The 23796-nt window shown below is 34.9% G+C and overlaps 1 protein-coding gene and 1 pseudogene across 1 annotated transcript; one reads left to right on the forward strand and one right to left on the reverse strand.

Annotated features, from left to right (window-relative positions):
* The first annotated feature begins 1039 nt into the window (after positions 1-1039).
* On the forward strand, positions 1040-20955 carry STPG2 (sperm tail PG-rich repeat containing 2). Its single transcript, XM_043556265.1, has 5 exons — positions 1040-1105; positions 2544-2708; positions 15108-15220; positions 18903-19014; positions 20923-20955. Exons 1-5 carry the CDS (start codon positions 1040-1042, stop codon positions 20953-20955), a joined length of 489 nt encoding a protein of 162 aa, XP_043412200.1.
* A 2162-nt stretch (positions 20956-23117) lies between these two features.
* Positions 23118-23457, reverse strand: LOC122478390 (annotated as a pseudogene).
* Between the last annotated feature and the right edge of the window lie 339 nt (positions 23458-23796).

Raw genomic sequence — 23796 nt, forward strand, 5'->3', positions numbered from 1 at the left:
ATTAAATTTTAATCAGCTTTGTTTAGGGGAACATATTTTAGGGCTAACTATTCAGTTGAATAATGTCAATGCAATGACAATGATGTTAAGGTTTATATTTATTTATTTATTAAAAATTTTTAACATTTACTTATTTTTGAGAGACAGAGAGAGACAGAGCATGAGCAGAGGAGGGGCAGAGAGAGAGGGAGACACAGAATCCAAAGCAGGCTCCAGGTTCTGAGCTGTCAGCACAGCGCCTAACACGGGGCTTGAACTTACCAACTATGAGATCATGACCTGAGCAGAAGTCGGAATCTTAACTGACTGAGCCACCCAGGCGCCCCTTTAGGTATATTTAAATATCAGCTATTTTGTGTGTGGGGACAAAGTAAATGTTCATTTACTTATGTAAGGATTTATCATACATTTTTTTTGTTTTTTTTTTTTTTTTTTGTCTTTTTAAGAAGGAAGTACTTGTCTTATTAGACATTAATCTTTTGCATTTTCTTTGTGACGCTGTGTGATATTTTCTTTTGAAAAGTAGTAAGTCGTTTTTTTCAGACTTATGAATGCTTTTTAACTGACACATTAGGAATTTCTTTCTCTTCTTTTTTGAATCCTTCCAGTTTTGAAATAAATAAATCATGGAGATGAAAAGTACAGCATAGGGAATATAGTCAATAACATTGTATAACTTTGTATGGGGACATTTGGTAACTGTACTTATTGTGGTGAGCATTGTGTAATGTATAGAATTGTCAATCAGTGTATTGTGCATTTGAAACTAATATCAGACATTTTTTTCAGTGACTATGAATACTAGATATAATGCTAGGCACTGATAATACATAGAAGACAAATCACTGCTCTCTGGGATCTATATTTTAATAGGGAAATAATGAATGTAATTCAGTACAAAACAGTTGATGCATTGCTATTTTAATAAACATATAATAAAATGTCTACTAGTAGCCCAACGTGGAGAGTTTTTGGAGGGAGTAGTCATAGCACAATCTAACTGGATCTTGAAGAATGATTCACTAAATAGGTAAGAAGAATGGGAAAAAACACTCCAGGTAGAGAAAACCACCTGAATAAAGACATTGAGGTATTTAATGGCAAGGTATGTTTGGAAAAGAACAAAGTTCTTTGGAATATTTGTAGTACAGGATATAAGGGAGAATAGTAGGAATAGAGGATGGAGAAGGAGGTAGGGGATACATTTTGGAAAGTCTTGACGTTATGCAAATAATTTTTGAAAGTAGCAGAAGCCATTCAATACCTCCTGTTTTAATTTGATAATCAGTCTCATGAGTGTCACTGAAACTACTTAATAGTTGTCTCTAGCAATAAAAAAAAAAGTAAAATTCTGCCAGTGATGGTATGTTTATAGCATAATTGTCTGTTGGGCATGCATGTACTCAACTATAGCATTTATTTATTCAGAAACAACAAAGGATCAATATATTCTTTAAAAAGTTTTTTTATTATGTTTATTTAGTTTTAAGAGAGAGAGGCAGCAGGGGAGGGGCAGAGAGAGAGAGAGGGAGATGGAGAATCCTAAGCAGGGTCGTCACTGTCAGTACAGAGCCCAGTGTGGTGCTCAAATCCTCGAACCACGAGATCATGCATGACCTGAGCCAAAATCAAGAGTTGGGCACTTAACTGACTGAGCCTCCCAGGTGCCCTATCAATATATTCTTAATAAGTAATTTTCCAGATAACTAAATCATTTAAATGCCAGTATTTTATTTGCTATATTTTATACTAGTATTTCTACTATATGTTACTTCTTTTTGTTTTTATTTAAATTATAAATATACATTATAGGAATTATAAATTTACATTAAAGAAAATTTTGAAAAAAGGATAATCACCCTAAAACTTCTGGCTCTAACTTTGAGAATTCTGTTAATTTTTACATAGCTCCTTTCAGTTTATCCTTAAATGCCTTATGTATATTACTATATATACTTATGTATAATTCATATATCATATGTACCTATAGTCATCAAGTCTGCTTTCTATTTCCATTTAGTATTATGTCATAGACATTTTCCTTGCTATCTAGTCAGCATAATTAGGATATTTATACAAGGCATAGGTAATATGGAGATAAGTCTGGAACTGGGAAGGAATGAAGCCAGGAAATGTTACAGAAAACTATGAAGTTCATTTTTGCCTGGCAGCTGTTATGATAGCATGGCATAAGTAACCTCTTGGAACTGGTGATTGGGAATGTGACTGTAGGAGTGAATGCCTATTCTAAGCATCAGAAATACTTGTTTACTAAGCAAGATAAATAACTGAGCCGAGTTAGAGGGACTCCTTACCTCTTAACGTGGCTTTAATAGTAATATTATATATTATCTTAATTTGTATGATTAGGTGAAACTTGAATTTACTCCTTTAAATTACTTCCATAGAACAAACCTTTTTGGTTTATATTATGAAACTTATTAAGTCAATATTTAATAATTGCATTTTAGTAATTTTAATATTTGGTTCTTCATTCTTTCTCTTGCTTCCAAGCAAATAATAGAAAATGTTTTTTCTTACAGAAGTTTTCAAGGTCACCTACAGTTTCCAGAAGTGTTGATGTTCCTTCGATTCCTTCTTGTGGACAATCATATGGATATGATATTAATGAGGATGGCAGTATTATGAAACATTTTCCACCTACTAGTGACAGCACACTAGGTCCAGCATACTATAAACCTCAATTTGTAAGTATAATGCATTTCCTATTAAAAATTGGAAGATTGTTTATAATTATGCATCTGTTAATGTAACACTAACTGCAGTAATAAATAGACCCTCAAATGTCAATGGCTTAACTTAACAGAAATTCTTTTTTTCCTCACTCACATGAGTGTTCCTTGTGGACAAGAGACTTTCCTCTATGTAGAGATTCAGGGATGCATGCTTATTCCATTTGTTACTTTCATCATCAAAGGGCTTCGGTTCATCTGTATCCAGCTGGCAGAGGGGAAAATCCCACTGCTAGTGGGAGGATTTTGTGGACAAATCTGGGTATTAAAGTTCAGTTACATGGCCATACTTAACTTCCAAGGAGGCTGGGATATATAGTCTAACTATATCTAGGAAGAAGAGGAAACAGGTTTCACTTACTAGAAGTCTCTGCTACAATGTATAATCATATGTGATACATAGATATTCTTTTCCTGAATTTGAAAGGGAAATGAGAATTTTTATACTAAAGGAATTTGAATCTGATAGTGTAATCATTATTTATTCCACAAATGGTTGTTAAAAAAGATAAGGAACTTTTCTTTAATTACAAGACTTAAGTACATAGTGCTTTGGACCTGCTGTATTTTTATACTTTTATGAAATCTGTAAGAATAATCCTTATGAGGAAAATGACCAAAATTAAGCATAGACTTGAGGAGAGGCTGAAGAGAGAGACACCTTGGGTGAAGAACGGGTATTCTCAGATTTGGCTTGACTCTTACTCTCAATTCTCTATAGTTTTTTGTTTGTATATGTCTCCATCTTTGGGCTTAGGGCCAAATACATTTAGAAACCATTTGGTTTGTGGCTATACTGGGGCATTTTGGGTCTTAGATACTTTGAATTGTGAAAAGTTTTTTTAAAATATATTAATTATAATTTATATAATTACACACAGAATAGTACAAACATAATAACAGATACCCATGAATGCAAACTGGTGCAGCCACTGTGGAAAACAGTATAGAGGTTCCTCAAAAAGTTAAAAGTAGAATCACCCTATGATCCAGTAATTGCATTAGTAGGTATTTACCCCCAAAATACAAAAACACTAATTCAAAGGGATATATGCACCTCATGTTTATAGCAGCATTACTTACAATAGCCAAATTATGTAAGCAGCCCAAGTATCCATTGACAGATGAATAGATAAAGAAGATATATATATATATATATATATATATATACATATATATATATATATGCAATAGAATAGTATTCAGCTATAAAAAAGAATGTAATCTTGTCATTTGCTGTAACATGGTTGGAACTAGAGAGTATAATGCTACATTAAGTAAGCCAGAGAAAGGCAAATACCATATGATTTCACTTGTGGAATTTAAGAAACAAAAAATGAGTGAAGGGGAAAAAAAGAGAGTGATAAACTAAGAAACTGACTCTGCACTTGATCTTAGCCCAAAGACTGAGAAGCAGTGAGAAACAGACTCTGAACTGTAGAGAACAAACTGGTGGTTACCAGAGGGGAGGAGGTCAGTGGGATGATGGGTGAAATTGACAATGGGGATTAAGGAGTGTGCTTGTCACCCTCCTGGGTTGTTTAGTCAGTTAAGCGGCTGACTTCAGTTCAGGTCATGATCTCATGGTTCGTGGGTTCGAGCCCTGTATCAGGCTCTGTGCTGACAGCTCGGAGACTGGAGCCTGCTTCGGATTCTGTGTCTCCCTCTCTCTCTGTCCCTCCCCTTCTCATGCTCTGTCTCTCTCTGTGTCTCAAAAATAAATAAATGTTAAAAAAATTAAAAAAAAAAGGAGTGCACTTGCCATGATGAACAGTGGGTAATGTATGGAATTGTGGAATCACTGTACACCTGAAACTAATATAACACTGTATGTTAATTTTACTGAAACTAAAATGAAGTAAACAAATATAACAGATACTCATGGACCCACCATCACATATAACATAGTAACATTAAACATAATTACCCAGTTTCCCTCCTTCCATTCTTTTTCCTTTGCCAAAGTAAACACTGAATCTATATTACATACATGAATAACAATATATATTGTGTGATTTAAAAATTTTAAGTAAATGGTATCATCTGGTATGTAGGCTGCTTGTTTTTTGACTTAATGTTATTAACCGTGTGGATCTAATTCATTTATTGTTCTCAGTTAGTACTTTTTAAAATTTTTTATTTGGGGGTGGGTAGAGAAGGGCAGAGGGAGAGAGAGAGAGAGAGAATGTTAAGCAGTTCCCATGCTCAGTGTGGAGCCTGACATGGGGCTCAATCCCACGACTGTGGGATCATGACTGACCCCAAATCTAGTGTTGAATGCTCAATCAACTGAGCCACCCAGGTGCCCCATTACTTTTCTTTAAAAAAAAAATTAAATTTTGAAATATTTTCAGACTGATAGAAAAGTTACAAGAATAATCCAGAGAATTACCATATAACTTGCTCAGATTCTGCAGTTAACATTTTTTTTTTCAACGTTTATTTATTTTTGGGACAGAGAGAGACAGAGCATGAATGGGGGAGGGGCAGAGAGAGAGGGAGACACAGAATCGGAAACAGGCTCCAGGCTCCGAGCCATCAGCCCAGAGCCTGATGCGGGGCTCGAACTCACGGACCGCGAGATCGTGACCTGGCTGAAGTCGGACGCTTAACTGACTGCGCCACCCAGGCGCCCCATCTGCAGTTAACATTTTATCACATTTGCTTTATCAGTTTTTCTTCCTATATATTTATATTATTATTTTTATCAAAGAATTGGAGGGCACATTTAAGACATGATGTCCCTTTACTCTTAAATACGTCAATGTATATTTCCCAAGAAGAAGACATTCTCTTTTATTTTTATTTATTTATTTATTTATTTTTTTTTTAAATTTTTTTTCAACGTTTTTTATTTATTTTTGGGACAGAGAGAGACAGAGCATGAACGGGGGAGGGGCAGAGAGAGAGGGAGACACAGAATCGGAAACAGGCTCCAGGCTCCGAGCCATCAGCCCAGAGCCTGACGCGGGGCTCGAACTCACGGACAGCGAGATCGTGACCTGGCTGAAGTCGGACGCTTAACCGACTGTGCCACCCAGGCGCCCCAAAGACATTCTCTTTTATAACCACAATGTAATTATCAAAAGCAGGAAGTTTTCATTCACATAATACTAATATCTGATCTACAGATTTAAAATAAATGCTAATGATCTCAATGATATCTTTTTTTTTTTTAAATAATTTTATTCTGGAGTCAAATGTGGTATTACACATTGCAATTAGTTGTCGTGTCTCTTCAGATTCCTTTAATTTAGCACAGTTCTTTAGTCTTTCTTTGTCAGTTGTAACCTTGAGTTTTTGTAGAGTACAGCCTAGTTATTTTGTAGAATATTTCTTAATTTGGGATTTGTGCATATTCACATGATTAGAGTAAGTTTATATTTTAGCAGGAGTACTGCAAAAGTGATGTTTCCTTCTCAGGCACAGGATGTCTGCTTATCCCAAGATTGGTGATGTTAACTTGAGGTGATGTCTTTCAGTTTTATCTACTGTAAAGTTACCATTTTTTTTTTAAATTATAGATGTTTTGTGGGAGTTACTTTAAGGATAGATATTATTTTCTTCATCACACTCACTAGTTTAATATCCTTTGATGGTGCCTAAATTAATTTTACTTGTGTTTATCAAATGGTGTTTTTTTTTTTTTTTAGTGTTTATTTATTTTTGAGAGAGATGAGAGACAGAGTGTGAGTGGGGGAGGGACAAAGAGAGAGGGAGACACAGAATCTGAAGCAGGCTCCAGGCTCTGAGCTGTCAGCACACAGCTCCATGGGGGGCTGAAACTCACAAACTGGGAGATCATGACCTGAGCTGAATTTGGATGCTTAACTGATTGAGCCACCCAGGCGCTCTTCAAATCGTGGTTTTATAACTCCATCTTTCCTTTAACATTTATTTGTTGGCACTTTATTATGAAGAAGAGCTTTATCTTTCCCATTTATATTGGTATAGATTAATGAATTCCTGTTTTACTCAAAGAGTTACAATTTATTACTGTCATTATTTATTTTGAGGTTTAAATTACCTCAGATTTGATCCTTAGGAGTCCTTTTAAGCTATTCCTAGTGACTTTTTGACATGTCCTTATCATTCTTTTAGCATTTCTTTACCTTCTGGCACAATAAGACGTTTCAGGTACACTTATTTTTTTTCCCTGCCCCAGCTTTGGAATCAGACATTTCTTTAAGGAACCCTCGTACTTCCATTTAGTAGAGAATGGTATTTCAAAACAAGATCAGTATACTATGTACATGCATTGCTAATGAGGTGTCACTGCTCCAGGCCATCAGTCGATGAGTTAGAGCTTCATACTTACTTTTTATTGATCTTTATATTAAAAACTTTGAGTTTATGCTGATACCTGATTTTGATAACTATGTTGTGGTTATAAAAGAGAATGTCTTGTTCTTAGGAAATTCCAGTCTAGTACCACAGATTTGTTCTAGGCTTTCCTTTTCCATATTTGAGAAACTTATCATTCCATTATTCTCAATATATTTATTTGCTTAATCCTGTAAAACACTCAAAAGAATTTCATAGTTAACCCATCACTGCAAAAACAGAGTTGACAAAGTACAAAGCTCTTACCTGTAGGTGACCTTGAGGCTCTATACAGGCAGGAAGTGAAGACTAAGGCAGACTTGTAAACTGTCTACTTGAACATTGAAGGTGTGCCCCAACGCATGCAAAGAGTACCTCTGCAGAGGTTGGAGACTTATTGGTTCAAGGCATTTAAAGAAATGCCTTGTCCAACCTTGGTCCAACCATTACCTGACCACTCAGCTAACCAGGCTGGGACTTCAGTAGACACATTATGACAAAGAATACAGAATCTGTAGATAGTCTAGGAAAATCACTAGCCAAACAACAACAAACCTTTAGGTGGCAGGGAGAGATTCTGATTTTCAGTGTTGCAATGTTTTATTATCTAAAACATGCAATTTTCAACAAAAAATTCTGAGAGATACAAAGAACAAAAAAATATGGCCCATATGTAGGAAAAGAAGCAATGGATAGAAACTGTTCTTGAGGAAGCCAGTATGTTGGACTTAGTAGACGAAGTTGTTAAATCAGCTATTTTAAATATATTCAAAGAAGTTAAGGAAGGTATGTCTAAAGAACTAAGAACTAAAGGAAAATATAAGAACAGTGTTTCACCAAGTAGAATATATCAATAAAAAGTTAGAAATTATAGAAAGAAATCAAATAGAAATTCTAGAATTGAAAAAGACAGTTACGAAAATGAATATTTGCTAGAGGGATTCAGTAATGGATTTGAACTGACAGAAGAAGGAATTAGCAAACCTGAGGACAAGTCAATTGATACTGTGCAGTCTGACAAGAAAAGAATGAAGAAAGATTAACATACCCTTAGAGACTTTGGAACACCATCAAGCATAGCAACATATGCCTAATGGAAGTCTCAGGATGAAAGAAGAAAAAGGAGTGGAGAGAATATTTGAAGAAGTAATGACTAAAAACACCCCAAATTCGATGAAAAATATTTATCTACACATACAAGAAGCTCAATGAATTCCAAACAGGATAAATGTAAAGAGATATATTACAGTCTAACTGTTGAAAGCCAAAGACAAAGAGAAATAGTCAAAGGAACAAGAGAAGGGACAAGGAATTCCCCAATAAAATTAACAACTGACTTACTAGAGACTATGGAGGCCAGAAGGCAATGGGATGATAGCCTTAAAGTGCTGAAAAAAAAAATCAAGAATTCTATTCTTTGAAACTGAAGGTGAAATTAGGACATTCCCAGACCAACAGGAACTGATAGAATTTCTCTCTGGTATTTCTCCTAAAGAAAATACTAGAGGCAGTCCTTCAGGCTGAAATGAAAGGTTATTAGAGAGTAATTTAAGTCCACACAAAGAAATAACAATGATAATGGTAAATGCATAAGCCAGTATTATTTAATTTTTAGCTTGTGACTCCTCTGATTCCTACTGATTATGGAACATAGTAAAAATGATAACATTTTATATTCAAATATAGATGTTTTAAGACCTCATGGACGGCTTCATGCTTTGGAATGAGGCTACCTCTGGAAATATGGAGAATAAGGACATTGTGAGTTAAAGATGTGTCTCTTATTCTCACCTTGAGATTTCCCATTTATTTCTGACTATGGGTCTTTTGTCCCATGAGTATTTTGCTCTCTCAGTGCCATACCTGGTTTTTTAGGCCTTCACTATCCCATCATCCTGTTAATAATGTCAAAATAAGTAGTCTTCATCAACAGAGAGTACCAGTATCTTAGATATTTGAGGAAGATGCTTAGAAGAACAATGGAGATAAATTTTGTAAAAATTGCTGTGAAATTAATGGAAGTCCTGTGGTTTAATAGCAGTATATGCTGTCCAAGGTAAAAAGTTATGAGAGGTAGTGTAATGGAGTATACTGCCTGGGTTTGTTTCTTCACTTTACCACTTAAGAGTTATTTGTTCTTGGCCAGGTTACTTAAACTTTTTTTCACAATAATGATAGATCCTTGGCCTTAGCTTAAACAGTTCTCTGATTTCTGTTTACATCTTAAAATGGTTATTCTTTTTTAAAAATTATACTATATATATATGTATACTATATATATACTATGTATATATGTATATGATATGTATATATATGGTATGTATACATATATGGTATATATATACGGTATATAGATATATATGGTATGTGTATACACACACACACACACACACACACACACTATTTCTTTGTTTTGGAATAATATATCATCTATTTGAAGACCAAAATCATGCCTCCAAGCTTACCTAGATGTACAAAACCTTTTCCACATATGACTAAACATTACTTTTACATGTAAAATTTATTTCTCATTTTTCCTTCACAAAAAAAAACCCAACATGTTCCTATAGACTACTATGAAATTGATACTGTAGTAATGTTCATTTAGGTCTTACCCGATTTCTGTTAATTCTATATATCTCCTTAGCTACTTTTTGAGATAATATAATATATGGACTCAGTTTCTAGATGTATTAATAGAAAATTAAGAAAATAATCCAATAGATGTGTAATTATTGTGATTCTTCCCTGATGTGGTGAATAACATCTGCTGAAGATATTTTACATAGCATTTAAATAGAGAAGAAACTCTGAAATTAAGAGTTATATAAGATTCTAGCCAACAAATGATACATTTTAGCTGCATATATAATCAGTAAAGAAAAATTCTATGTATAAATTACTTTGTGTAATATTTGAATTATAAAATTTAGGTTCTCTCTCTCTGTCTCTCTCTAACATTTCAATTATAAAATATAGGTTCTCTATTTCTCTCTCCCTTTTTAAGAAAAGTCCAGGTAACCATTAGAAGTCTACTTTCCAGAAGTGGATTTCACAAGCTTGAAATTTCAAACGTTTGTGGTTGGAATTATGGCATTGACATTTGCTAATGATAACATGCTGGGAAATACCTATGTGCTGCCATGCTGGAGAGCAGTCCATTAGTGTTTGAATTGATGCACTTTGGGACTTTTAATTCTTCACAAATCCTATTTCCATACTTAATTATGGAAAAGATGTGGTGGAAAAGTTGCATAGCCCCTTCTTCATACATTTTATTGTCAATGGGAGTGGCAGTTAGTAATTCTTCTTCAAGTTATATTACAACATTCACTTAAAATAATGCAGCTCCATGCTGAGTTTGCTTCAATTAAGTCATATTTTATTTGCTAATGATTTTCCAAGTTGACAATGACCTTGAAATTGATATTGTCAACACTTCTTGATATAAAGAGAGTATGATTTAGAGTTAAGAGTGCATCAATTTATTTTTCATTTTCTGTGTTGCATTTTTAAGAGGCTTTTAAATTAAATTTCAGATTGAACATTTACCTGAGTAACCTCCACAGTCAGAGGTTAGTGAATTAAGTAGTTGTCAATTCACATGGTTTAGGTGAAATGAATGTTAGTATATATACAGGAGAAGGATTTTGCTAATGTGTTGAATGGTGAATATGCACATGTGTGCATAATCTTCCCTTCTACTGGACAAAATCAGAACAGTGGAAATTAACCTGAAGAAAGCTTCTTAGACATAATTCTGCTCAAGGTTTTGAAGTGCCATGTTAAAAGAATTAATATAAAACTCTAACATGTATTTTTTAGGTTTTAAAAATGTGATGTAAGATGATTTATCAAAATGCTGTCTTACAATATTGATATTTAAAAAATCTATAGGCTTGGGGCGCCTGGGTGACTCAGTCAGTTAAGCATCCGACTTCGGCTCACGTCATGATCTCGCGGTTTGTGAGTTCGAGCCCTGTGTTGGGCTCTGTGCTGACAGCTCTCTGTGCCTTTGATTCTGTGCCTCCCTCTCTCTCTTTCTGCCCCTCCCCTGCTCATACTCTGTCTCTCTCTGTCTCTCAAAAATGAATAAAAAAAATCTATAGGCTATAGTAAATAAAAATGGATATGCTCCTGCCTGAAATATATAAAACATCTAACATACCTAAAATGGATATATTATATTAGAACAGAGTTCTACATTTGTGTGCTTCACTTCTTATTATGCCAAAAATCTGCACAATTATGAAATTTGACTTAATTTCTAAGTAGAAATAAAGTACAGAACAAATGGAGAAATTACACTTTTTCTGTCTGCAAAACCATATATGTACTTTGAAATTTATGGCAATATTAGGTAATTGCATGTGAAAGATGGTCTAGAACACGTACTTTAGCAAAAGAAAGTGTTGTGTGGCTTGCCATTCTTCCTTTTCCTGAAGCTCTGTAGGGTGCAGCAGTCTTTGGAGTTGTCACTGGCCTGAAGGAACAGGCTGCTTTTCAGCTCCTCTAGGGGATGCCGCAGTTTCTTCCAGCATTCCTCTACTACCATCTGTGGCTCTGCTGGACGTGTTAGTCTGTGCCGTTTTTCTATGCTGTTCTGCTAGGTATTATAGCATTTGTGTCTGCAGCCAGATCCAAAGCCTTTGCATGGTCTGACTGCCTTATTCCCTTTTGTGTTACACTCAGGAGTGCCAAATCAGTGTATACTCTATGTGTTACAGAGATTGCTGGGATAGCTCTTCCCATTTTTATTCATATCTCTGTTCCTTCTAGTACTGACAAAGATCTGGGCTTGAGAATTATGGATCGGCTAGAAAGCATACTTATGACTGTAATAATAGTAATAATATCATCTTACTTTGATTTAGTGCTTTATAGTGTTATAGCTTCATAGCGTGTTAAAGCTGAACATCCATAGTGAAGATGGGAAATCTTTGGATGGTCTGACTGCCTTATTCCCTTTTGTGTTATACTCAGGAGTGCCAAAGCAATATATACTTTCTATATATGTATGTATGTATGTACTCTGTATGTACACTCTCTTCTATTTGTGTTGTAATTCATTAGAAGGGATCTATGCATTAATAATCTAAGTACATTGAGATCAGAATATTTCTTGTGGAAATAAGGATTAATCCTTTTTTATTTATACAACCAGTTTTTCCAGACTTCATTGGATTGTGAATACTAAAGAGAGTCACAGCTTTGCTAATAGCTCAAATATAAGTATGTTGTCTCCTCCTAATGATGGTAGAGGTCCTCTAGCCTTCTGCAAACTTCTCCTTTCCCGGTGTTTCTGGGAGTCCTCAGGAGGCTGTCTGGATCATGCTCCCTGACAAGTCTATTTCCACGGAGACGGCTGCTGTTCCACCAGGCTCTTCAGTCTCTTGCCAGATGGTGCTCTCTGCTGGGCGTTTCTACCATTGTACTTGATCACAGCTAAAGTGCGTGATGAGCTGGGGTGAGGTTGGGGGGATAATGGTTCTTCTGTCTTTGTGTTATACTGTGTTAGAGGGGTCTAAAAGTACCGCTCGGTTTTACCAGTGTTTAATGAAAGAGGTCTTTTAGATTTTTATCATAGCCTCTTTGTACCCCACAGGACACTTGCATAAATCCAGTGGGGACTGTTAGGTGGTGAATTCAGTCAACAGAAAATATTCAGTATTTAGCATTGCTACTCTTTTGACAGTATGAATTTCTTACTGGGTGAGAGTCATTATGATTAGTTACTTCCTATAGGATTTGTTTTCACATTTGCCTTCTGGTTGGTTTGCCCATTCAGTTCACCAGACATTTCAAGACATGTCTGAATCCTACTTAGAAATAATTATTAACTCTGTTTCTTTACCCTTGGCTCCAACATCCTCTACTACCCCCAAGCAAGGAACAGACAAGGGAAATCAAGCAAGGGAAACCTGTAGAGAAACTGTAGTTCAATTTCTCTTTGTGATTGCATCTATAAAAAGAATCAGCAAAGGTCCCATTTCACTTTATAGAAGCATCAAAATTCTGTCAGAGATTGTCTTGGCCCCTATTTTTTAATTCTTGAAGATCTGGTGGGTGTGGAAGGGACAGTTTAGTTTTATTGTGTTTGTATTATACAACATGTGAGGGTTAGTGATTAATGGTAAGTCCTAGGGAGTAAAAGGCATTTTGACATAGTAGGGAATTTTAGTGCTGTACTAGGTTCTTTTTGGATTTTGTTGTGGTGTCCTGAAGCTTTCTGGAGTGGTGCCTCTGTAAATAGAAAGTGTGTCCTCCTTGGAGGCAATGGCTGTGCTTCCAATTTATTTTCAACATGTATGCCAAGAATAGAGTGGGTGTTAACATTGTCTTTCATCACTTCATGTAATGGCCCTGGCACAAATCTCAAAGGGTGCAAGGAATTTTGAGACTTGCTCCCACCACCCGAGTCCATCCTTGTCTCTAGTTTCTGTCTCTTTGGGATCATCAAAAGCCTCAGAGGAGGTTCTTTTCATATACAATAAGTTCCTTTTCTAGTTATAGTCTCTGCTGTGCTATATTTCCCAGAAATTCATTGAAATTTTGGCATGTGAATAACACTTTCTCTTAGTTTCTAGCATTGATAATTTGTGTCTATTTTATGCACTCCTTTTGAAGTTTTAGTAGGAGTTGGGCAGATGTGGGGTTTGATTCACCATTTTGAACTGGAATTACACTTTCTATCGCTAATAGTGCTATTTATTTCATTAATGATTATTTATGATAATTGACAGAGGTTGGTCTCACTATTCTAGAAGAGTAATAGTCACGTAGAAGGGGTGACACAGTTTTATGCAGTTAACCTACAAGTTTATTATGGGGATTTTATTTTTTTATGTGTATATAAGTTAGAGTATTTATCCAAGCTTATTTTAAAGCTATGTTTTTACAAATATGAATTAAAAAATAGAGTTTACCTTTTACCATTGGTTAAAAAATGATTTAAAAAATTCTTAAGTGATTGCTCAATTTAGAATATATTAGGTCAACAAAAAAGAATTTCTGTAAGAGAGATTACTGTTCTTATGTTATATTTTATTATTTTATTAATTTCTAATGAAAGCAGGTCCTTTAACTTCTCTGAAGTGAACTTTTCAGGGTCATGCTTAATTTTGACATTTATTGGGGCACCTGGTAGCTCACTCGGTTAAGCGTCCGACTTCGGCTCAGGTCATGATCTCCCATTCTTGAGTTCAAGCCCTCTGTAGGGCTCTGTGCTGACAGCTCAGAGCCTGGAGCCTGCTTCAGATTCTGTGTCTCCCTCTCTCTGACCCTTCCCCGCTATGCTCTGTCTCTCTCTGTGTCTCAAAAATAAATAAAAACATTTAAAAAATAAAAAAAATAAAAGTGGCTGTTCATCAGCTTGATTTTAAAAAATTGACATTACAGGGGATGCAAAGGAAACATGATGGTTGATTTCTCATATCACAAATAATTTCTGTAGTGTTAAAGAACTGATTTGGACCTCAAGCATTGTGAAAATGAAACAGGGGTAGTGTTTAATTTGTTTGTCATGTATTTGTTACTTTATGAAAAGTTTACATGAATATATTATAGTTTTAAATACCAGGTAATTAGAAGTTCTCTAATATCTGTGATATTTGAATTTGAATTTACTTTCTTGAAATTAATTTCTATTTAATTAAGATCGTTTTTAACAGACTTTCTATTCCCTAAATCATACAGTTCTGCCCCATCCTCACTTTGTTAAACAATGAGAAGCTCATCTTTATTGCCCTTAAGGTTTTAGATTGCTTCCTGCACTGCCAAGACAAAGCTGTTCATATTGATTGAAGATATACTAAAGCTAGACATACTTTTCCCCTAGGGTCTTGGCTGAGTCAGGAGTGGGATGCGGCACAGCGGCAATAACTTAGGTTGAAGGAGACTTTAGCATTTGTTAGTGGAACCCCCTTGACTAAGGCTGTCCTTGTTTTAGATTTAGACCCAAATAAAATGAAACATTGTTTCACGACTCTTTTAAACTATGTCTCATGTTCACCTTTTAAATTTTTTTTTAAGGATTTTTCCAATGCAACTTTGAAATATAAGGGGATACATTTTGGCAACTCTTTGGGAAGACTCCAGTTTCCTATGAAGTCAGGGCCTGGTCCTGGGCAGTATGATATAGTCCAGTAAGTAAAAGAAATATGCTTTTAATGTAGTTCTTGACTGGAAAGTATTCTAATAATTTAGGACAGGCTGTTATGAAAGGACAAATCAGTATGAAAAACTTCAAGAAGTATTATATTTTGGAATAGGCTATATGAAAACTATTGCTTTTTTTGCGAGCCAGATCCTGTGTTACCTGCTTTACATGTATTACCTCATTTAATCATTGCAAGTCTCTGTGTAGTCACTATTGTTATACATATTTATCACTGAAAAATGCAAGGGTCAAAAAATAATTAACATTTAAGATCATGAGGCTGTTAAGTGACAGAGCTAGACTTTAACTGAGGTCTGTTTGTAATTGTACAGCCCATGTGTCTGAGTACTAAAATATGCACAGAAGATCAGAGAAAATATAAAAGAAGATGACTCAGTATTTATCTTGTCCCTGGCTCTGGTGTCCATTCTTCTGACTAAATGATAGATTTATAAACCATTCTCATTGGAGGTGGGGGGTGGCAGGGTCAGAGCCATAGCATCAGATTGAAAGTTATATTTATGAAGTTTAAGAAATGCATTTCCAGACAAATAACTCTTTCTATCTTTATTCTCTCCTCCTACAGTAAGGCCTTAGACATGTGTACATGAAAGGGAAAATTGAGAAACAATACTATGTTGTTCTCAGAACCTGTCACCTGCTTTCATCGTTAAAAACTTTAAACAGAATCGCTTATCTGCCTGATTCTTTCTCTAATAGAATGAGTTTTCTTCTAAGAAGTCCCACAGTGATTACCTATCTAATTAGTTTCCTACACAGATTTAGACTCATCTATATGCCAGTGGTGGATGTAGCTTAGGCTCTCTTGCTTGGACTCCCTTGCTAATGTTCATTCATTGAACAAACATTGTTTGAATTCTTGCTATGTGCTAGTACTAAACATAGTAACTGAGAATTAAAAGAATAAAACATGGTTCTTGTTTTGGGGAATTTATACCTGTTCTCTTTTCTTTTTCATTTTTTTCACTCCTAATATAGGAGGTACATCTTGTACTTTTATTCTTTTAGTAGTTACATGAGAACTTTAATATGTACATTTAGCTTAATGGGGTCTAAACTTAATATCTTTGTCATTCTTCCAAACAAAACAAAGTCTGTGAAATGGTTTTACTAACTGTGCTCATCCCCTTGACATATGCTTTTGTTATTCAGTATCCTAATCTTGTCTTTTTTCTTCCATTTTGGCTGATTTGCTTATCTGTCTGTCTGTTTAATCTGTCTGTCTGCCTGCTTGCCTTGCCTACCTTCTCATCAGTTTTATTGAGGTTTAATTAACATGAAGCAAAATTAACTTTTCAAAGGTATGTGTTCTCTGATGATTGCTTTCTTTCCATTTCACTACACTTCTGACTAAATACTTCAGGCATAACCAGGACTCCGTCTAACCGTGTTGCTCTGATTTTGCTTGGTAGTTTTTCCTAGGTGTCTTTTGTTTCTTGAATTATCGCCCACTCCCATTCTAATTACTGGCTTTGTAATGTTACTTTCTCTTTGAGCTTTTTTTATTTCCTGCATTTCTTCTTCCATTCACATTTTTCACTTTTGCTTGTAGGAATGTACTATAGATTGCATTCCAGACTGCTTCAGTTATGTCACCATTTCCATAATTTGTCTGCTCTTTGGTGTTGCTGCCGTCACTGTACCTTTTAGTTGGAATTGTCTTGGTTCCTTCTGATAACTGACATTTCTACCCTTTTTTAACTTTTTTTTTTTTTTTTTTTTTTTTTTTTTTTTTTTTTTACTTTTTTGCTTTATTGATCAAGTGAGAATTGTTCTGGGATATCTGATATAGTATAAAAGTGGAGATACTTGGTCATTGAATTGTAAATGGAAAGACAAACTTCTAGGTCTCTTTTTGGGAAAGACACCAACCTAAATGATATGTGATCTTTCTGATCTCCCAAATATAAATTTGATTATCCATACAACTATTTGAGGTTTTGAAAACAAGTTAATTTGTTGAATTTCATGTGAAAAGAATCAACAAAGTGAGCATTTGCCAGTGAACTGAGATGTTAAATGTATATTTAAGTCATAGCAATGTCAAAGAAAATAATTGCAATTATGTGAATTAAACATTTGTTTTTATGTTTTTCTATTAATCTGTTTTTGAAAATGCTTATGTTCAGTATAGTTCATTAGAAATGTTTAATATGAGGTTTTTTGGATGTTCTGTTTAAGAAATGGAGAAAACAGTATAGTCAGTATAGCCTATTAAATAATAATTCTTGTAATAATAATAGCTAATGGCTACTGTGTACTTATGGGCCATGTATGGTATTAAACACTTCACCTATATTATCCACTTTAATCATTACAATCTTGAGAATTGGTTGTTACTATTTCCAATTAGGTGAAGAATCTATTTTGAAGATTAGAAAAGTAAGATGATTTGTGTAAGGTCACACAGCTAATAGATAACAATGCTAGGATTCACATCAGGATGTCTGATTCTGAAGCTTGTGGGCTCCTAATCACTGTTTACTTAGTTTCTTATTCTTTCTTGAGCTTGTGGTTTCAGAGAAAAATCTTCAGAGAAAAATAAAGCTTTCTCTTTTGTTTTCAAAGGTCTTTATGCCTTTTTTTTTGTGTGTGTGTGTGCTATAAATAGCATAGAACTTTACCCTCTCATTTTAGTTGAGATATCAGGGGATTTGAAATTTGAAAGGTGTTTTCTGTTAAATAGAAATCACAGGAAAAAATTTTTGGTAACTTTTTATTTAAGCTCTGGATAAAAATGAGCAAACAAACCCTAAACCAAACAAACCTCTGGACATAAATCCTACATCCTATTTTTTTATTTGGAGTAATTATTAGTATAGGTTTATTATAATGCTCTGAATTGGAAAATGCAGAACTAACCAACATAACCAGATTATCTTTTTTTTTTTTTTTTTTTTTTTTTTGAGAGAGAGAGAGAGAGAGAAAATGAGCAGGGGAGGGCTAGAGAAAGGAGAGAGAGAATCTCTCCAGGGCTCCATCTCACAACCCTGAGATCATGACCTGAGCTGAAATCAGGAGTCGGACACCTAACTGACTGAGCCACCCAGGCACCCCAATACCCAGATAATCTTATTGCTGCATATGATTTTTAAAAAAATGTTTTTAATGCTTATTTATTTTTGAGAGAGAGAGAGAGAGACAGAGAGAGAGAGAGGCGTGAGTGGGAGACGGGCAGAGAGAGAGGGAGACACAGAATCCAAAGTAAGCTCCAGGCTCTGAGCTGTCAGCACAGAGCCTGACTCAGGGCTTGAACTCACAAACCATGAGATCACGACCTGAGCCAAAGTCAGTCGCTTAACTGACTGAGCCACCCAGGCTCCCCCTACGTTTTTAAAAAATGTTTATTTTATTTTTTGAGAGAGAGTGAGAGAGAAAGGGGGAGGGACACAGAGAGAGAGGGACAGGTGGTCTGAAGCGGGTTCTGTGCTGGCAGCAGAGAGCCTGATGCAGGACTTGAACTCATGAACTGCAAGGTCATAATCTGAGTTGAAATTGGGCACTTAACTGACTGAGCCACCCAGGCTCCTCATTATTGCATACGTTTTAAGCAGGAAACATTAGTGTAAAAGTATTCTCTTTGCTTAAGTAAATAATTATGTATTTGAAATTGAGAGTTCCTCAATTTCTTTTTGACTTTCCTAAAGGAAAAAGACGCCTCATTATGAAAATATTAATATCAAGAAAGACCAACAGCAAAATCATTGCTCATATCTCCCACGATTTTATGAAGTAATAATACAGCAGGAGGAAAAAAAGGTAAGTTGAAATGTAGCTAGTTCATCTACTTTCTATGTTTTAACATCATTGACTCTGATAATTACAAGGTTAGAGTAGTCTTTGGATTTATCATGCCTGGTAGTTAGTTGTTATTCAGTGAATATTGCTGAAGGAACTATACTTAAAATCTCCAAGTGATTACCATCTCTGCTTGATCACCTCTTGTGATAAAGAACTCACTAGCCCTAAGGTTTATTGTTTCACTAGTGGACAACTCTGTTTCTTACAATTTCCTTCTTAAACTGACCTAAACTTGCCTGCTTTCTGCCTACTTTTTCTCCCTCTTCCTATGCTTTCTTTTTAGTCTTTTTCTAGTAAGGATAAAAGTTCTAACTACTTTTGACTATTCTTACTATTTAACTTCATGATAGTTTATTTTCCTTTGAAGTTGTCTAGGGATCTTCTTAAAGTAGTTTGTAAGTCTCCTCTCTGTCTGTCTCTCTTTTTAATCTGATACTAGAACTAAGCATAATATTCTTGGTATGGTCTGATTTGTACATGGGATTTTCATCCTCCTTCTGGATAGTATATATTTATTAATATAAAACCCAAAATTCCATTAAATTTTTTTTGTAGCTATGCTTCAGTTTACTTATTTAGAAATTGTAGGCAAATAAAGCCCTGGAACTTTTTTTTTCCTCTTCAGTATATTTTTTATATTTAAACATAAAAACTTGAATGATGGACTATTACATAGACATAAAAAAGGATGAGATCTTGCTATTTGCAGCAACCTGGTTGGACATAGAGAATATTCTACTAAGTGAAATAAATCAGACTGAGAGAGAGAAATATTGTGTAATTTCACTCATATGTGAAGTTTAAAAGAACAGAACAAGTGGATAGACAAATAAGCAGAAAGCAGAATCAGACCTATAAATGTGTAGAACAAACTGATGGTTGCCAGAGGAAAGGAGTGGAGGGGGTTGACAGGGAGTGGGAGATACAGGTTTATAGTTATGGAATGAATAAGTCATGAGAATAAAGGGGACAGAAAGGGAGTATAGTTAGTGATATTGTAATAGTGTTATATGGTGACACATGGTAGCTACACTTGTAGCAAGCATAGCATAAGTATCGAGCAATTGAATCACTATGGTGTACATCTGAAACTAATGTAACATTATGTATTAACTATACTCAAGTAAAAAATTAAAAAAAAAAACTTTGAAGAGTATAGAATAAAAATTTTTAAATGAACCCATTTAGAATAAGGATAAATAAATGATTCACAGCTGAAAAATCAATAGCTATTTCAATAAGAATTTTCTCTGCATTTGATTTCCTTAGTCTTCCCCTGAATATCAATCAGCAATGAAAAGTATTGTTTCTAGAAATGAAAAGACACGATAATAGAATAATATAATTGTTTTTATAGGATTACAATTATAAGTCTCTAACAGGATAAAAAGTGTATAATTTGGAATCATGAGAGATAATGGTCTGTAGTTTTCTATATTTGTAATTTTTTTTTTGGTTTTGGTATTAGGGTTATGGTGGTTTCATAGAATGAGAGGAAGTATTCCCTCTGCTTCTATCCTCTGAAAGAGTTTGTAGAGAATTGATCTAAGTTGTTCCTTTAATGTTTGGTAAAATTCACCAGTGAATCCATCTGGGCTTGGTGCTTTCTTTTTTTAGGAAGGTTATTAATTATGGATTCAATTTTTAAAATAGATATACGCCTATTCAGATCATCTATTTTTTCTTGTGTGAGTTTGAAAGCTTGAGTCTTTTCAAGGAATTGGTCCATTTTATCAGGCTTATCAAATGTATGAGCATAGAGTTCATAATGTTCCTTTATTCTTTTAATGTTTGTGAGATCTGTAGTGATGTTCTTTCCTTCATTTCTGATATCAGTAATTTGTGCCCTCTCTCTTTTTTTCTTAGTTTGTCTGGCTAGAGACTTATAGATTTGATTGATATTTTTAAAGACCAACTTTTGTTTTCATTATTTTTCATTTATTTTTAATATTATTGATTTCTGCTCTAATTCTACTTATTTCTTTCCTTTTACCTACTTTCAATTTAATTTGTTTTTTTAAGTTTTCCTAAGATGGGAACTTAGATTTCCATATATGCTTTCATTGCTATTAATGATGTCAATTATATCTAGTTTATTGATATTGATGATATTATTGATTGCAACTTATTGATTTTATGCCTGCCTGAGAAAGGGGTGTTGAAGTCTTGAACTGTGATATTTCTATTTGCAGATCTATTGGTTTTTGCCCCATTTAGTTTGCTGCATTGTTGTTAGACAAATACACGTTAAAAATTGTCTTCTTGGAGAAGTGGCCTCTTTATAATTATGTAATGATCTTCTTTAGCCCTGATAACCTTCCTTGCTTTGAAATCTGTACTGTCTGAAATTACACCTAGTCATGCTTTCCTTTGATTAGTGTTAGCATGGTGTGTTTTTCTCCATTTGGTTTTAATTTATAGATATAGATATAGATATAGATATAGATATAGATATAGATATAGATATAGATATAGATATATAATATCTGTCTTTTAATTGGTAAATTTAGACCATTGACATTCAAGGATCTTTCATATAGTTGGATTAATATCTACCACATTTGTTACTGTTTTCTATTTGATGCCCTTGTTTTTTGCTCCTATTTTTCTCATTCATTCTTTTTCTGCCTTTTGTGGTTCTCATCTCTTCTTGCCTTCTGTTTTCTTTATTCATTAGAGCCCTTAGCCTAGTAATCCTACTTGTTTTAAGTTTCACGTCTGATGATGGCACTCTTCCTGCCATGTCTGGCTCTGATGCTTGCCCTGTTTCTTCTAATTTTTTTTTTTTATATTTGTTGTAATTTATTCTTAATAACTAGATGTCTTAGTCTGTTTGGGTTGCTATAATAGAATATCACAGATGGGGTAGCTTATAAATAAGAGAAATTTATTCCTTATAGCTCTGGGAGTCTGGGAAGTCCCAAGATGAAGGTGGCAACAGATTCAGTTCTGTTGAGAGCTCACTTATGGTTCATAGGTCATCTTTTTGCTGTGTCTTTACATGGTGGAAGGGGCAAGGGAGGTATCTTGGGTGACTTTGCTGTTGTTGTTGTTCAAATAAGGACACTAATCTCATTTATCAGAGCTCTGTGCTCATGAGTTAATCACTTCCCAAAGGTGCCACCTCCAAATAACATCACATAGGGGATTAGGTTTAACATGAATTTTGGGGGGATACAAAAATTCTATCTGTATAACTTGACATGATGTATTAGGCAAAGAAACTAAATATGACTTTAGTATGTGAATAGTATTTAGTATTGTAAATTGTAAATTTAGTATTGTAAATATGACTTTAGTAATGTGGTGGTAAGGTATGGGGGAGGGGAAGAGTTTTTAGTTCTGTGATTAGCTCTTAGTATTTTAGTGAGCCCATGCCTCTGCACTGGACTGAATTTCACAAGTCTTTCTCAGTTTTTTCCCCCTCTTAGATGGGTTAGAATGGCTAGTGTGGGTTGGAGTTAGGTATTTCCTTTATCTTGTGTGGAAGGCTAGAGGTGACTGGAGTTGTGCATTTGCATTCTGTAGGTCAATTATGTGCTGATAATGCGCCAGCAAGTTGGGCTCTGGTTAGTTTGATTTTCCAGAGAGCTTATCTTGTTAAGAAAAACAGAATGTTCTGGTATATTTCAAAATGCTGCTTTTCCCTCTTCCCCTGCCAGATGCACAAAAGGGTTTTTCTCCAGTATTTACTGTGAGAACCTAGTTGAGTTCCTGGAAGTAAACTAGATTGTGGGGTCCTCCCCTATGACTTGGCCCATGGTGTTTTTACCTCTCAGATTTGTCTTCACTGGGCCTCCAGCAATTCTTCAATTACAGTTTAGGTATTCCTATACAGAGCAAATCTCTGCTCTGGTAAGCTGTGACTCCCTGTATTTGCTTGTCTGTCTCTCCGATCTTGTGGGCAGTGGTTTGCCCTGTGTTTTTTGCTCTTTCATGGATCTAAGAAGAATTTGAGTTTACATTCTGTTCAGGTTTCTACTTGTTGTTAGGGAGGAATGATGATATCCAAGTTCTTATGTGCAGAAATGGAAACTGGAATACAGGAAATTAGTTTTCTTTTTTTTTAAACCAGAACATTTATTGTATGATTACTCACTGAAATCCTTAAGATGAACTGGATGGTGCAACAGTTGCCTTTTTGGGTTTAGGTGTTGTTTCTTCATGAAATCCATGCCTTAATCTGTGGTATACAATTTTTAGAGGCCTCATTAGATCAGTCCCAGTGGTATTTCACCTTTTAGCCTTGGCACTCCAGTTATTCTCTCTTCTGCTTGGCAGGATAGCTACATTTGCCATAGGTCAACTTCTGAAGATGTGGTAGGGCTGAGAGCCATAGTAGTGACATAATGTGTGGTTCTTATTATGATACTTTCCAAATGATGACGTCCCTTTTGTCATCTTGTTTTTGTGGTTGAGACCAAAGAGAGGAAATGAGTCTTTTAAACATAAAATATTTTCTGGAAGTCACATCAAGAAGATGGTGAACTAGGAGTCCCGACACTCATTCCGCTCCCCTCTGACCCCCAAAAGAAACAAACTATAAACAACTACATACTGATGAAAATAGCTATGGGAGAGCTTAGAGTACAATGAAGAAGCTACATAAACCCTTAGGAGCTCAAACTCAGGATGGTCACATAGAAAAGTATAAGAAGCATTTTATCTGCTTCACACCATCCCTCAGTCCATCATAGTTTGATGCCAAGAAGGATCTCAGTAGTGTAACTTGCTACCATG

This window comes from Prionailurus bengalensis, chromosome B1 (genome assembly GCF_016509475.1).
Source record: "Prionailurus bengalensis isolate Pbe53 chromosome B1, Fcat_Pben_1.1_paternal_pri, whole genome shotgun sequence".
NCBI lineage: Eukaryota > Metazoa > Chordata > Mammalia > Carnivora > Felidae > Prionailurus > Prionailurus bengalensis.

Excerpts from the sequence above, each read along its gene's own strand:
- STPG2 (XM_043556265.1), top strand. The coding sequence starts at position 1,040 with ATGGGAAAAAACACTCCAGGTAGAGAAAACCACCTGAATAAAGACATT. Across the intron at positions 15,221-18,902 it reads GGGCAGTATGATATAGTCCA|GAAAAAGACGCCTCATTATG; the intron begins GTAAGTAAAAGA and ends ACTTTCCTAAAG. Across the intron at positions 19,015-20,922 it reads TACAGCAGGAGGAAAAAAAG|TTTGTCTGGCTAGAGACTTA; the intron begins GTAAGTTGAAAT and ends TTTTTTTCTTAG.